This window comes from Myotis davidii, unplaced genomic scaffold (assembly GCF_000327345.1).
Source record: "Myotis davidii unplaced genomic scaffold, ASM32734v1 scaffold370, whole genome shotgun sequence".
NCBI lineage: Eukaryota > Metazoa > Chordata > Mammalia > Chiroptera > Vespertilionidae > Myotis > Myotis davidii.
Window position 1 is genome coordinate 7,285,990 of NW_006288615.1, and position 12,272 is coordinate 7,298,261.

At 54.2% G+C, this 12,272-nt stretch overlaps 1 protein-coding gene across 11 annotated transcripts in view; it reads right to left on the reverse strand.

Annotated features, from left to right (window-relative positions):
- The window catches only part of HDAC4 (histone deacetylase 4), a 201,353-nt gene that overhangs the window by 38,143 nt on the left and 150,938 nt on the right, over window positions 1-12,272 (reverse strand). For all 11 annotated transcript variants that reach the window (XM_015561928.1, XM_015561929.1, XM_015561923.1 and 8 more), the window contains 3 exons: window positions 6,217-6,474; window positions 3,173-3,359; window positions 1,449-1,582 (listed from right to left, as the gene is read on the reverse strand). In XM_015561928.1, the coding sequence (XP_015417414.1) occupies window positions 1,449-1,582; window positions 3,173-3,359; window positions 6,217-6,474 (579 nt within the window). The remainder of the gene's footprint in view (window positions 1-1,448; window positions 1,583-3,172; window positions 3,360-6,216; window positions 6,475-12,272) is intronic.

A 12,272-nucleotide genomic window follows, 5' to 3' on the forward strand; every position in this document is an offset into this window, starting at 1 on the left:
GTGAGGGGACTTGTGTGGGGAAGTGAGGGAATTTGAGTGGGGGACGGGGGACTCGAGAAGGGAAGGGGGACTCGAATGAAGTGGGGGGACTTGAGTGGGGAAGTGAAGGGACTTGAGGGGGGCTCAGCAGGGTTCTGGATGTGCTGGCTTTCTGTGACACGCCTGCCCCAGCTGAGGCCCAGGTGGCTTGGGCTGTGATGCACAGATATGGACAGTCTGTCATCAACTGCAGGGCCCTAGCTTCCCAGAGTCACTCTGCAGTGCAGCATGTCCCATCCCTGGTGTTGTGGGATTCCCAATGTGTGAGAGACACAGCAGGTGTCCCACTTAATGAGTACTTGGGGACCGGGGCCATTGTCCTGGAGTATCCTGGGAGTTGGGTGCTGCCAGCCCCACTCCATAGACAGGACTGTGAGGTGTCCCCGAGCTTGGGCCCCTCTTCATCCACCCACTAATTGCAAGGTCTTCCTGAGAGCTACACTCCTTCATGATGGCTGCACTACAGGGCAAAGAGCATGAGTTGGGTCGCTCCATGAAAACATTTTCCTCATCAGCAGGATGAAAGACCGTCCTTCATGTTATTCAGCAGAGCCTTCCTGTCCTCACAGGCCGGGGACCACTGCAGCCATGTGTGGGCAGAGACTGGAATCCCAGGCCCTGATGGGCCAGGAGGTGGGGGTCCTCCTTGTCTGAGAGTGAGACTGGCCTTCACTATCCCAGGCAGTGGGGAAACCGAGGACCAGCTGGAACCCTCTCACTCCACTCAGAGAGGGTGGGGGCGCTATGATCGTGAATCAAATTCCAAGCAGACCAGACAGGACCAGGCTGTGACTCAAATTCCCACACCATTCACAGCCCCGTGGGAACTTGGATTCTGAGGAGTACCTCAGACCTGACACTTTCCACATACTGGGAGAAGCTTCAGGAATGTTAAGTGAGAGGACACTGACGGGAAAGCAACAGGGCTCGTTTCCCTGTTTCTCTAGCTCCTGCTGGAGGGCAGCCTGCATGCATCCTGGGGGTTGATGGGAGAATAGCCTCAGAATGGTTCCTCCAGGGGAATGACCAGACGGAAAATAAGGGGCTTCAGCAACAGTGTGCCAGGAGAGAGTGGAGCAGCGTGTGATGAGGGTACAGGACAGAGGGGTACAGAGGGATCAGGGGGTGCAGAGAGACAAGAGGGGTGCAGGGGGATAGAGGGATGCAGGGGGACTGAGTGCAGGTGGACCAGGGCATGCAGGACAGAGGTGAGCCTTCCTGTCAGGAGGCCTTGGGCTTTTAGGAAAACAGCCCTGGGCATCTTCCAGAAGGCAGGCCTGAATATCCCAAGCTGCCAGTCCTTATCATGGAAATGCTCACAGGCCCCCGCCCCCGCAGGGTCCCACACTCCACACCAGATTCCTGCAGGCTATGTGGGCCACCCTCCCTGCTGCTCCGGGCAGCCTTACCTCGCATTTGCCTCGGAGGCCAGTCTCCTGCAGCCGCGACCAGATGCTCTGGATCCTGCCGGCGTGCTCAGGGTGGCTGTTGCTGTTCCCGCAGGTGCACTGGTGCTTCAGCATCAGTGTGTCGTACACCAGGCCTGCAGGGAGGCAGTGGTGAGACCCTCAGAGCAGCAGGGGTGCTTGGCAGCAGGCTGCCCACACCCGCCCAGAAAGCTACCATCTTGCGGCAAACCACCACTTCCATAGAAGTGGACAGAGGCTCACATCATGTCCCATCCTGCAGGGACGATTCATTAGAAAAATCAAAGTTCATCAGAACCCCTCAACTGCAGTTCATAGAAACGAAAACCAAGGTGTGGTCGAGAGGGTGAACTGGGCAATGGCTTTGGCGCACAACTGCCCAGAATCGAGCTGACACCTCTGGGGTGTGGTGCCCTGCCCAGTGGGAGCAGGCAAAGGAAAAAGACACAAAAAGGAGGCCCACCCTAGGACTCCAATCTCCAGCATTAATGCTGTGTGGCATTCATGTTGCAGAGGACCATGGTGACTTCCAGAAATGAGATTTTGGTCTAAATAGCCAAGTCTACCTGCCAGGGACCAACCTCTCTTTTAAGCGGTCCTAGTGGACTGGACTGTCCAAGGCTCCCAGATTCAGAGGAAATACAAGGCATGGTCTCTGCTGTGAGCTGTGCTCCGGGCTCACCTTGGCCAGTGGCCAAGATATGCTCCCTGCCAGGAAGGGCCACCAGCTGCCCACATGAACCTGTGCAGTCTCTGGTCTCCTTTCTGAGAAGCAACAATTTAATTTCTGGATAATCACTACTTAAGCTTTTCGCTGAATATGGACAATATCCTTCTAAGAGCTGACAAAGAGAACTTAACCACACTTAGACATAACTGTGAAAAAAATTAAGACATTTTATAAGGGCTGTTTGAAGGATGAAACCATTCTGAATTTTGACATTTTGTTGTTGTTAATATATCATTGAAAAGAAACACTAGGTGAAAATAGTGTTAAAAGCAACCCTGGCTTCCTTCCGCCTCAGGCCGGATGTGGCTGGGCAGTGGCACACTCAAGAGCCCAGTGCCTCAGACCCCAGTAGGTGCCTGGCTCAACCACCCAGTTCTCATTCCTGACTTGTGTGTGAAGCCTTTCAGGCAGAAACAAGATTCCCGCCAGCAGACATGTCCCCGGGCTCGGGCATGGTGAGGTGGGGCAACACAGAACAGCACAGTAGGAATCGTGACCACTGGCAACAAGGAGGACAGCAATGCAGAGTCCAAGGCCCTAGATATAGGCTCAGCTCAAGGAAGGGACAGAGGAGAAAGGGCAGGTTCTCTGCCCCAGCTAATGACAGGGAGGCATCCAGCCTGCACAGGCACACTCACGTTGGCCTGGGATGGACCTTTCTCTGGAGGACAGTGACTCTCTGGGAAGGGAGGGTGGGCTTCTATGCCCAGGAGAAAGTCCCCAGGATCATAGATGGAGGGCAGAGGAAGGGAGCCTCAGTGAGCCATCCATCTGACACCCCCCACCCAGGGAAGGAGGTTGGGCCAAGTGTGAGGCTGCCCAGCCCTAGAAGTGGCCTGTCCCTGATACCACACCTGGCCTGACACCTCACCCCGAAGCACACCTCCCAGACAGACGTCTGTCAAATCCTGGCTGCCCTGCCAGGCAGTCCAAGGCCCAACACCACCCCCACCCCAGCTCTCCCTGCTCATGTTACCTGTGGTGAACCTCGGTTTGCTGGGGGGCTCCTGCACAGACATGGGGAAGGTGGCAGACGCTGGGGAGGACTGTGCCCGGGACAGAGGCCGGTGGCCACCGAAGGACACAGGGATGCCAGCGGCCTCCATGGAGGCCTGGTAGTTCCTCAGCTGGTGGATCCGCTGCTGTTCCAGCAGGAGCGCTTGCTACGGGGAAACATGTTTTGTTGCTTCAAAGAAACCTTACACCCCTAAGGGCTCTGCATGTACTTTTCTCATGTATCATTCATCCCTCTGCCCGCCTCCCCTCCACCCACTCACCATCGTGCCATGCACGGTGGCACCTGGATGGACACTGAGGATGGCCACCAGATGCCCCAGCAGCCTGCAAGCAGCCCTCCTGGTCGACTCTGTTGTCTTGGTCTTGACCAAGAGCACTTGCTCTGCATGCCAGAAACCTGGGCAGAAAAGCCCACTGCAGAAGAGAAATGCTAATTCTACTTCATTTGCCACCGTCTCCCTGTCCTGGCCCCTCACTGTCTCATGCCCTCACTTGATGACAGGAATGACTGCTGAAGCAAGGAAGATGTGAGCCATCAGGTTCCTGACACCCAGGGCACAAGCAGCTGAGGTGACAGGGCCGGGAGGGTGTGGCTGTGCCTCTGGGGAGGTAGGGACCTACATGAATAATCCCAGGACTGATAGCCATCTTTCAGGAAAAAACAAAAAACAAACAAAAAAACAGAGTAGAAAGGGGTGAATTAAACACATACATCCATGAAAAGTCCCTCCCCCCCAAAAAAATGCTGTTTCTGTGTGAAGAATGGCTTCTGTAAGAACACAAATGCGACCAGGATCTAAAGCCTAAAAGCCAGCAGGTCTCTGACCTCTCTCCCCGTCTTTACTGCTGGCCAGTGGAGATATAAAGGAGGACTCTGGAAGGGGCTGTGGAGGCTGCTGGGACAGAGGGGCTCCAACCCAGGGCTGCAGTGCAGGTGAAGTGCTAGGTCTGTGGAGCATGGGCCACTCAGCCAGGGCCTGAGGGAGACAGACCCTGATGGGACGCTGTGGACAGGCTGAGGTGTGTGTCCTGTGGGAGGCAGAGTAGAGCCACAGGGAGCGAAGGGCAGGGATGACCTTGCGGCCAGCCCCGCCCTGCCCGAGGAGCTGCTGATATCCAGGCCACCCTGGGACAGCAAAGGAAGGAATGGGTCCACATCCTACTTTATAGGCTGAGGTGCCAGAGAAAGCAGAGCCTGCCAAATCCTCCGCAAATCGTGCCTTAGTTTTCATGTATAAATCTTGTCATTCTGGAAGGTCTGTTTTCCTAGCCCCTGGGGGAGGGGCAGGCACACCGCAGGCTGGGGGGCAGGGAAGAGCCCTGAGATGCTGGGAGGACCTGAGCAGGAGGCTTCCCTGGATCCTGAAGGATTCACACCCAGCTTCACGGCCACCTACAACCAACCAGCCCTCTTCCCAGTACAGGTTTTCCAAAAACTCAGATACGGTGTCTCATGTTTACATCTGCAAATTGCTACTTGTACCACTGAGTTTCCCTGATGAGGACCTCTGCTAATTATTCTCCAAAGAACATAGAAAATTAGTGTTTTTAATGACTGCCTCAGGCTTTGAGTACAACAAGGCTATTTTTCCTAAATAAATGCTGATGGCTTTATCATCTACAAGATATTTACCCTAAAAATTTGCATAAGTACTTTCCAATCTCATATCCGGTACTAATAACACAATGAATTCCAGTTATAAGAAGAAATCTGCTTCCTTCATAACTCCGAGACCTACACAGACGAGGGAATGAAGCCCCATGGGGTCCTGTTGGCCAGGACACCCAGCCCAGCACTCCTACTGCTGGAGCTGCACAGCAGAAGACAAGGTTCCTTTGGTTGGAACCTCTCTATTTTCATTAAGTGCCATTTCCACTGCACTTTGCAGAGCAGTGGCTTAGTGCCTGGGTGGTAAGAACGTGGCCTGAGAAATGCGAGATGGTCCCCCTCTGAATGAGAAACAGAAAAAACACTATACAAGCAGCCAGCTGCAGGGCCCCCCATGAAACCCAGAAGGGGTGAAGGGTGTGGCCTGCTGCCCAGAGGCCTCCAGAGAAATCTAAGGTCCTGTGTGTCACAGGTGGCGTCTTTCTTGGTGCTGCTGGGGGAGGTGGGGGAGCTGCAGAGGGCCACATGCCTGGGCTGTCGGAGATCAGTGGTGCACAACTGGATGGCTAGGATATCTAGTGGAGAGAGGGGAGGGGACAAGCCAGGGACTGCACCCTGGACAGAGCTCTGTTGCTGGAGGACAAGATCCTACTCCACTTTGAGAGCGCCCTTTGGCTCTCACGTGCAGTTCATTAGGAGTAAGCAACCTTCTTGGTGGCACTTACACCTCTTAGCACGAGGTTCTGACTTGCTGCCTGCCTGGCTGACCTAGTGTTTTGTTGACTTGGCAGTTTTATTTTTACTGTAAATTAATAAATCATTCATCAGATATATTCACCAGTCTCTTGTGAGTTTGGTTATTGTATGCCAGTGCCCAGAACCCTTACTGGCTCTGGGCACCTGGCTGGCACTACTTTTCTGGGTCTGCAAGGCTGGCTACTGCTGTCTCCTCAGGCCCCAAAGGCTCTGCCTACCTTTTTGATCAACTAAAAATTAATCTCCCTCCCCGGACCTTTAGTGATTATGCTGAATCCACCTAATACTTGGCTTTATGTTTATCACAGCTTATATACCTGAAAGAAAACCATCCCTTGGGAGTCTGGGCCAACGCTGGCTGGAAAGTAGGTGCATAAATGCCCACAGTGGACAAATGGCCAGTATGTCTAGATACAGCAAAGATAAACAGACATAGAACCTCAGCCACCTCCCACACCACTAGAGAGTGATGGGTGAAGACCTGGCCTGGCGGGAGTGGAAGAAGAGGCCCTTCAGTTTCCACTGCCCACTGGAAATGTGGGCCACTGTCCCTTGCCTCCTGCACCACCCAGCTCCAGCCCACTTTCCCCTTCCTTGTCCACCTTCTCTCACCCTGCCCGCCCCGCCCTCATGGTCACCTGTCTGAAGAGCAGCTCTTGCTCCGTGGGCTGGCGCTGGCTAGGGTCCACTTCCCGAGGTGGCTCTGCCTCTTCGTCGTCACTCTCCAAGGGCTCCTGTTTCACCTGCACTCCAGTCAGCTCCTGGGCCTCCTTCTGCCCAGAGAGCCGGTCTAGGTAGGGCTCCTCCAGGAGGGCCTGGTGCTCACGGAGCTCCTCCTCTGTCTCCTCGGGGTGGCTCTCAGGCTGCCGGGCTGGCTCGCTGGGTTTGGGGATAATCTACAGAGGTGAAGGGTGAAGTCAGAGTGACCCAAAGTGACTGAGGTCATCAGGAAGGAATGGTGCATCAGAAAGTCTTCATCTCAGAAACAAAGGGATAGAGGACTCGGGGGGGGGGGGGGGGGGGGGGGGCGGTGAGGTAAGGCCAACAGGCACCAGGCTAGCACCAGGCTGGTCACCTATGCAGAACATGGGCGCTGTCCGCGGTGCTGAGAAGTAACATCAAGGCTCCAGGCAGGGAAGGAAGCAGACCTGCAATTGGTTTATGAAACTGTGTTTGTGCCAAGCAAGAGGATACAATGACGGAGGTGTCGACCCACCTCTGCACCTGGATGAGAAGGGAAGAGGACAATGTCCCCTTCTCCACTGTCACAGCTTCTGAGAGGGACATTGCCTACCTTCTTCCACCCTCAGCCCTTTTCTGTGTCCATCTGTCTGAGAAATCCCTTTTCTGTGTCCATCCTAGTATAACTGAGGTCCTGACCTGAAAGGGCACTGGGGTGGTTACCCGCATCTGCTCCTCCTCCTCCTGGGCTTCTCTGCCAGCTGACCAGGTCCCAGAGCCCCCAGCCCCATCCCACTTCCTGCTCTCCACCCTCAGGCCTGAAAAGCTCCCACGTCATAAACTTTGACCTACAGACCATCGGCATGAGAGGCTGTGTTTTCTTAAAGGGGGTTCACACCCCTGCCTGTGCCTCAGGTAGGTCCTAACAGTCAAACTGAGAATGGGGCACTGGGAGTGACACTTTGGGCCTCAGCCAGGCTGGGGTGGAAGGCCAGAAGCGGGGCTGGGTCCAGAAAGAGGAGTGGAAGGCTGCAGCAGGGCTGGCTCCTCGTGCAGGTATGGACAGAGGCTGGCAACTGCCTAGAAGGATGCAGCTGGCCAGGAGGGAAGGACAGGGAGTATAACGGCTCAGAGAGGCTAAAATTCAAATGCCACATGAAAAGGGGATCCAAGTCAGGGTTTAGGAGCCAGCTCAGGACTGGAGATGGCTGTCAGGAAGAACTGAGCAGTCAGGAAGTTGAAATGCAGAAGCTCATGCAAGGCTCATAGAGACTCGTACTGAGGACAGAGAAGCCACACACACAAAGGGAAACACAGAGAATAGGCCAGAGGCCAGGAGAGGAAGAGGAGTCCGCCCGTCCGCTGCCCTGGGGAGGAGGACTAGAGGGTCCCGACTACCTGCAGGCTCAGAGTCAGCTCTGGGATGTTACGAGGAGGCACATAGGCCACCTGCTCCGAGGTGCCCTTCCACGAGCTCAATGAAAATGGCTGTGGGAAGCACCAAGTAGGAGCAGGTGTGGGGGAAGCAGGAGGCTGTGGCCACCTCGGGGTGACCCGAAGATGACCCCAAAGGGAGGTAATATGGATGCTAGGGTAACCCAGGGCCAATTCTAGGCCATTCGGGAGGCCCACCTTTGATGTGGGGTGTTTCTGCAGACATAGAGCTCTGGTCCCTCCCTGAGGGAGGCCAGGGAAAAGTAAATGAGGAATGGAGGGCCCAGCCAGGGCCCCAGTGCTTGCCTGAGGAAGCTATTTGAGAAAACAGAGCATTAATACTGAAGAGTTAGGAGAGTGGCCATGGGAACATGTATTCAGAGGACAGGATACTCCAATCCTGACTTTCTTCCAACATTTTCTTCCAAATTTCAAAACTAGAGAAAACTTTCAAAAATCGTTAAGAAATCCCATATGCCCTTCTCCTATAGATGGAAGGACACAGGGATGAGGCAGAGGTCAACCTCTCCTCTGCTGACCTACTTGAGGGCTACCAGTGGCCACAAGACGCAATCCAGCAAATGTGTCAGCCCTCCTCTGCCCTTCTCCACAGAACCCTGGGAATCACCCACTTGGGAGTCTCACTGATAGACTTAGTGACTGTCAGCTGTGCTGTAGACCACACAAATATTCAAGTTCCCTCAGTTGTCTGGTAATGTCACTTATGGCCTTTCCTGGTCCAAATCGGGTCCAGCTACAGATCACGTGTATGTTTAGGTGACCTGTCCGAAGTTGCCATGTCTGAAGCATTCAACCAGTGTCTGTAAAGGGCCCTGGATGTGGTAGGGATCATCCCCTCTGGTATCTGGGGCAGGTGGGCTTCCGGCTGTGGTCAGTGTGTCTCCTGTGGGCCGCACTCCATCCTCTGTCACATGCTGCTTTTGGGCTGAATGTTTAGTCTCACCGGTTCCAGTGAATGTCCTGGGCACCTTTCCAGGTGATGGGCTCTGTGGAGTCTCTTCCTTCTTTCTGCAGCTTCACTCTTATGGAGCCTCTGAGGGCACACCCCTTCCCCCATTCCCCCCAGGCCTGGCAGGTGGATGGGTGGCAGCTCTGGGTCATCGAAGGGGAAGAGAAAGGAGCTGGTAGATGGCAAAAGCCCAGCGGCAGCTCTTCCTGGAGAAGCCAGGCAGAGGGGACACAAAGCAGCCTGCTCATAGCAGATGTCCAGGGCTTCCTCTGTCATCCTCTCAGCTTCCTTGGGAAATGAGGGATCCAAGCAGAGCCTGCCAGGCCCTCCAGAGGAGTTAGGACATTCAGAGCTTCCATGACAGCCCAGCTCCCTGGAGCTCACCTCACATCCCGAGTTTGGCCTGAGGACTGAGGGTGCCTAGGAGGGATGTCGCCAGGACAGTGGCACGTGGATTGCATCAGAAGCCTCCCTGTGATGCAGAGGTGTCACAGGACTGCGAGGGTCTCCGCTCAGCAGTGATACAGGAGCTTGTGCGGCCAGCCTCCTTGGGCCGAGGTCACTGTCTGGCCCCCCGTCACTGACATGCAGCTCTGCTTCTCACTGGCCGGGCCATACGGCAGAGCCAGCAGCAGAAGGGGCAGTGGCAGGCAAACATGCTGGAGGAAACACTGGCAGAGAATCGGCAGCAAACTGGACGAACAAGTCAGCTCTTTGTCTCCTAGTGGCCTTTGGACCTTAGGAGCCCTCATTTATCAATTACATGAGAACAAATGCAACTCCAAATTAGAGCAACACATTTTCTAAAAGCCAGACTGGAGTTCAGAGCCAAAGCCAACTGGTAAGCAGCCCATTTTTAAAGACTACTGGCCATGCTCATAATTAGACCACACAAATAAACGAGACCCAGTTTTCATATTCAATATTGGGAAGGTCAGATGAAAGGAAAATGCATCCAACTCAGCTCTACAGGATTTGGGCTCATGTGGAATTCAGCAACCACAGACAAAACTGCTGTCACAGCAAAGCCAGCTTTTCCAGTTGTCAAGGTGCCTTAAGAATTCTCTTCTAACAGAGAAAAGGCATTTCTGCCCCTGTACACGCTGCTCACCTTACACAGACCACACCTGAGGCCATTCTCAGATGCTCCCAGACGCACAAGACTGGCTTCACTTTAGCTTCAGTGCTGGAAGCTCCACTCCCTTTGATGGCAAGCATTCTCCTAAAAGTCCCTTCACCCAGCAAACTTTATTAAACACACTGCGTGCAAGGCCACGGGCATCCACAATGAGGCCGACACACCACTGGATAGACATGCTGGGCACCCACAGGGAAGCCCACATACTGCTGGAGAGTAGTGGTCATCGCCTGGTGAACCCAGCCAGCTCCTAGATCCGTCTTTCCTGCCTCATAGGCTTTCTTAGCCAATGGGCTATTCTCTGGAAACCACAGCAGCCCCGTTGGGCTGATGAAAGTGTAGCAACTGGGAAGGGCTGCTCTCTCTCCAAGGGTGACATCCTTGAAGAGGCTGCCCACTGAGGCCGAATGACAGCAGGCCATGCATGGAAGGTCACCACCCTCATGGACAGGGCGCAGGGCTGCAGGGAGGGAGCCCTGCCAGGCTCTGGACTCTAGTGCCCTCAGGTAATGAGGCCTAGGAACAGCCGGCTCCAAGACAAAGGGCAGAGACATCAGCGCCAGACGGTACCAGATACGAGCTTGGCTCCCTGAGCGCCGGGAGAAGTGTATAAACATGTCAGTCACCTGTCGTTCCCACCGTCAGTCAGTCACTCATGTAGCAGAATCAGGGAGATTACCCAGCTTCCAAGTCGCTCTGTTCAGGAACATATCACCTATGAATAGGTGTTTCCTGTCTTCAAAGCCTCCTAACCTGCCACTCAGATAATGACATAACAAAACCAAGAAGCCAAACTGGCATCAGGTGGAGAAATGTCAAGTTCCCACACAGTGAGGAGTCCCTTTCCTGTCCAATCAGGGCTGGGCTCAGGGCCTGCCCACTGCTGACTGCTTTGTCCAGCCTGGCTGGGAGAGCCTGTGGGGTGGGGGCTCTGTGGGTGGGGTGGGGTGGGAGCCTATTCCCTAGTGCCTGGTGGGTAGAGGGGTCTGGGCTTGGCTGCCCTGGGCAGCTGGCCATTTAGGAGTGAACGTCCCTCAGCCCTGTCACGGCAAACACACTGGGGTGGACTGGGGCTATGTGGCCGCCACCTCCACCTGTGAACCCTGTGGGGGCTGAGCCGGACTCAATGGAGAAGCAGCCCCAAAATACATGATGGCATTTCAACAAGCAACACTCCTGACAAAACCACACCAGCACCCGCTCTTGGCAGGCACCGTGCCAGGTACCTGGGTTGACCAGGCTACACAGACCGCATCCTTGTGGGCTGACATGCCACCAGGGAACACAGATAGGAATATGAGACGTGAGAAATGGGTGTGGTCACTGCAGACAGGAGGGTGGGCAAGGTAACAGGATGGGGCTTGGAGGCAGTTCTAACTGAGGTGGGGGACTCACGAGTGATGTTCAGGCCAAGACTCAGAGGAGCAAACCTAGGGAGCATGGAGTGGGAAGATGCTTCTTCTTTGAAGATTAGTCTCCGTGCCCAAAACCCAATTGGGCTAGGAATGCTGGCAGACAGAGGAGCAGGGCTAGCTGTACTTAGCGCCTCGGCCCCAGAGAGGTGGTCTTCTCTCCTCTTGCTCCATCTTCACACTCGTGTGGACCCTTCCAGGTCTTGTTCCTGATCCCCCTCTCCCCCTCCACCCTTTCATTCCTCAGGGAGGCAGAGACAAGAGTCTAACTGTGTGTAACGGGTAGAGGATCAATGACTGAGGTCTCTCTGAAAGAGGGAACACGACCAAATGAGCTTTCCCAGGAAAGAGACATGTTGAGAATCAAGTCTGTTCATCCCTAAATCTGCTAGTTCCCCTCAGAAAACACCAAAGCTGCCTTCTCTTACCTCATCCACTTCTTTCTTAGCAGCTTTGAGAGGTAACTCACGTACCAGAGCTCACACTTTCGAACTGTGTAAGTCACTAGTCACTTGTATATTAACAGAGTTGTGCAACCATCACGTCTCTAACTCAGAACACTTTCAATCACCTCAGAAAGAAACGCCATTCCCACTGGTAGTCATGCCCCTGCCACTCCTCACCCCGCCTAGGGTGCCCATTGATCACCAAACTGCCTGCCCGTCTGATGTTCTACCCACATCGAATCATACGGGTGGGCTTTTCTGTCTGGCTTCTCTCCCTCAGCATCATGTTTTCAGGGCTGAGTGATGCACCATGGCCTGTCTGTGCCCTTTCTATATGACTGTCATCTGGGCTGTCCTGCTGTTGGCGTGCAAGCCCTTGTTTAGACCTATGTTGTCAACTCTCTTGGGTACAGGCCTAGCAGTGGGCCTGCTGGTCCCATGGTAACTCCGTTAACCTTTTGAGGAAATGCTGGACTGTCTTCCACAGGTTCATCTCATTCTTTACTATTAAAAGATGCTTTCTTTCAAATATTGGTATTTGAAAAACGTTACTCAAAGTTGCTCTTTTCCTATTTTACTCACTAGAGAGCAACACCACCCTTTCCCACCACTT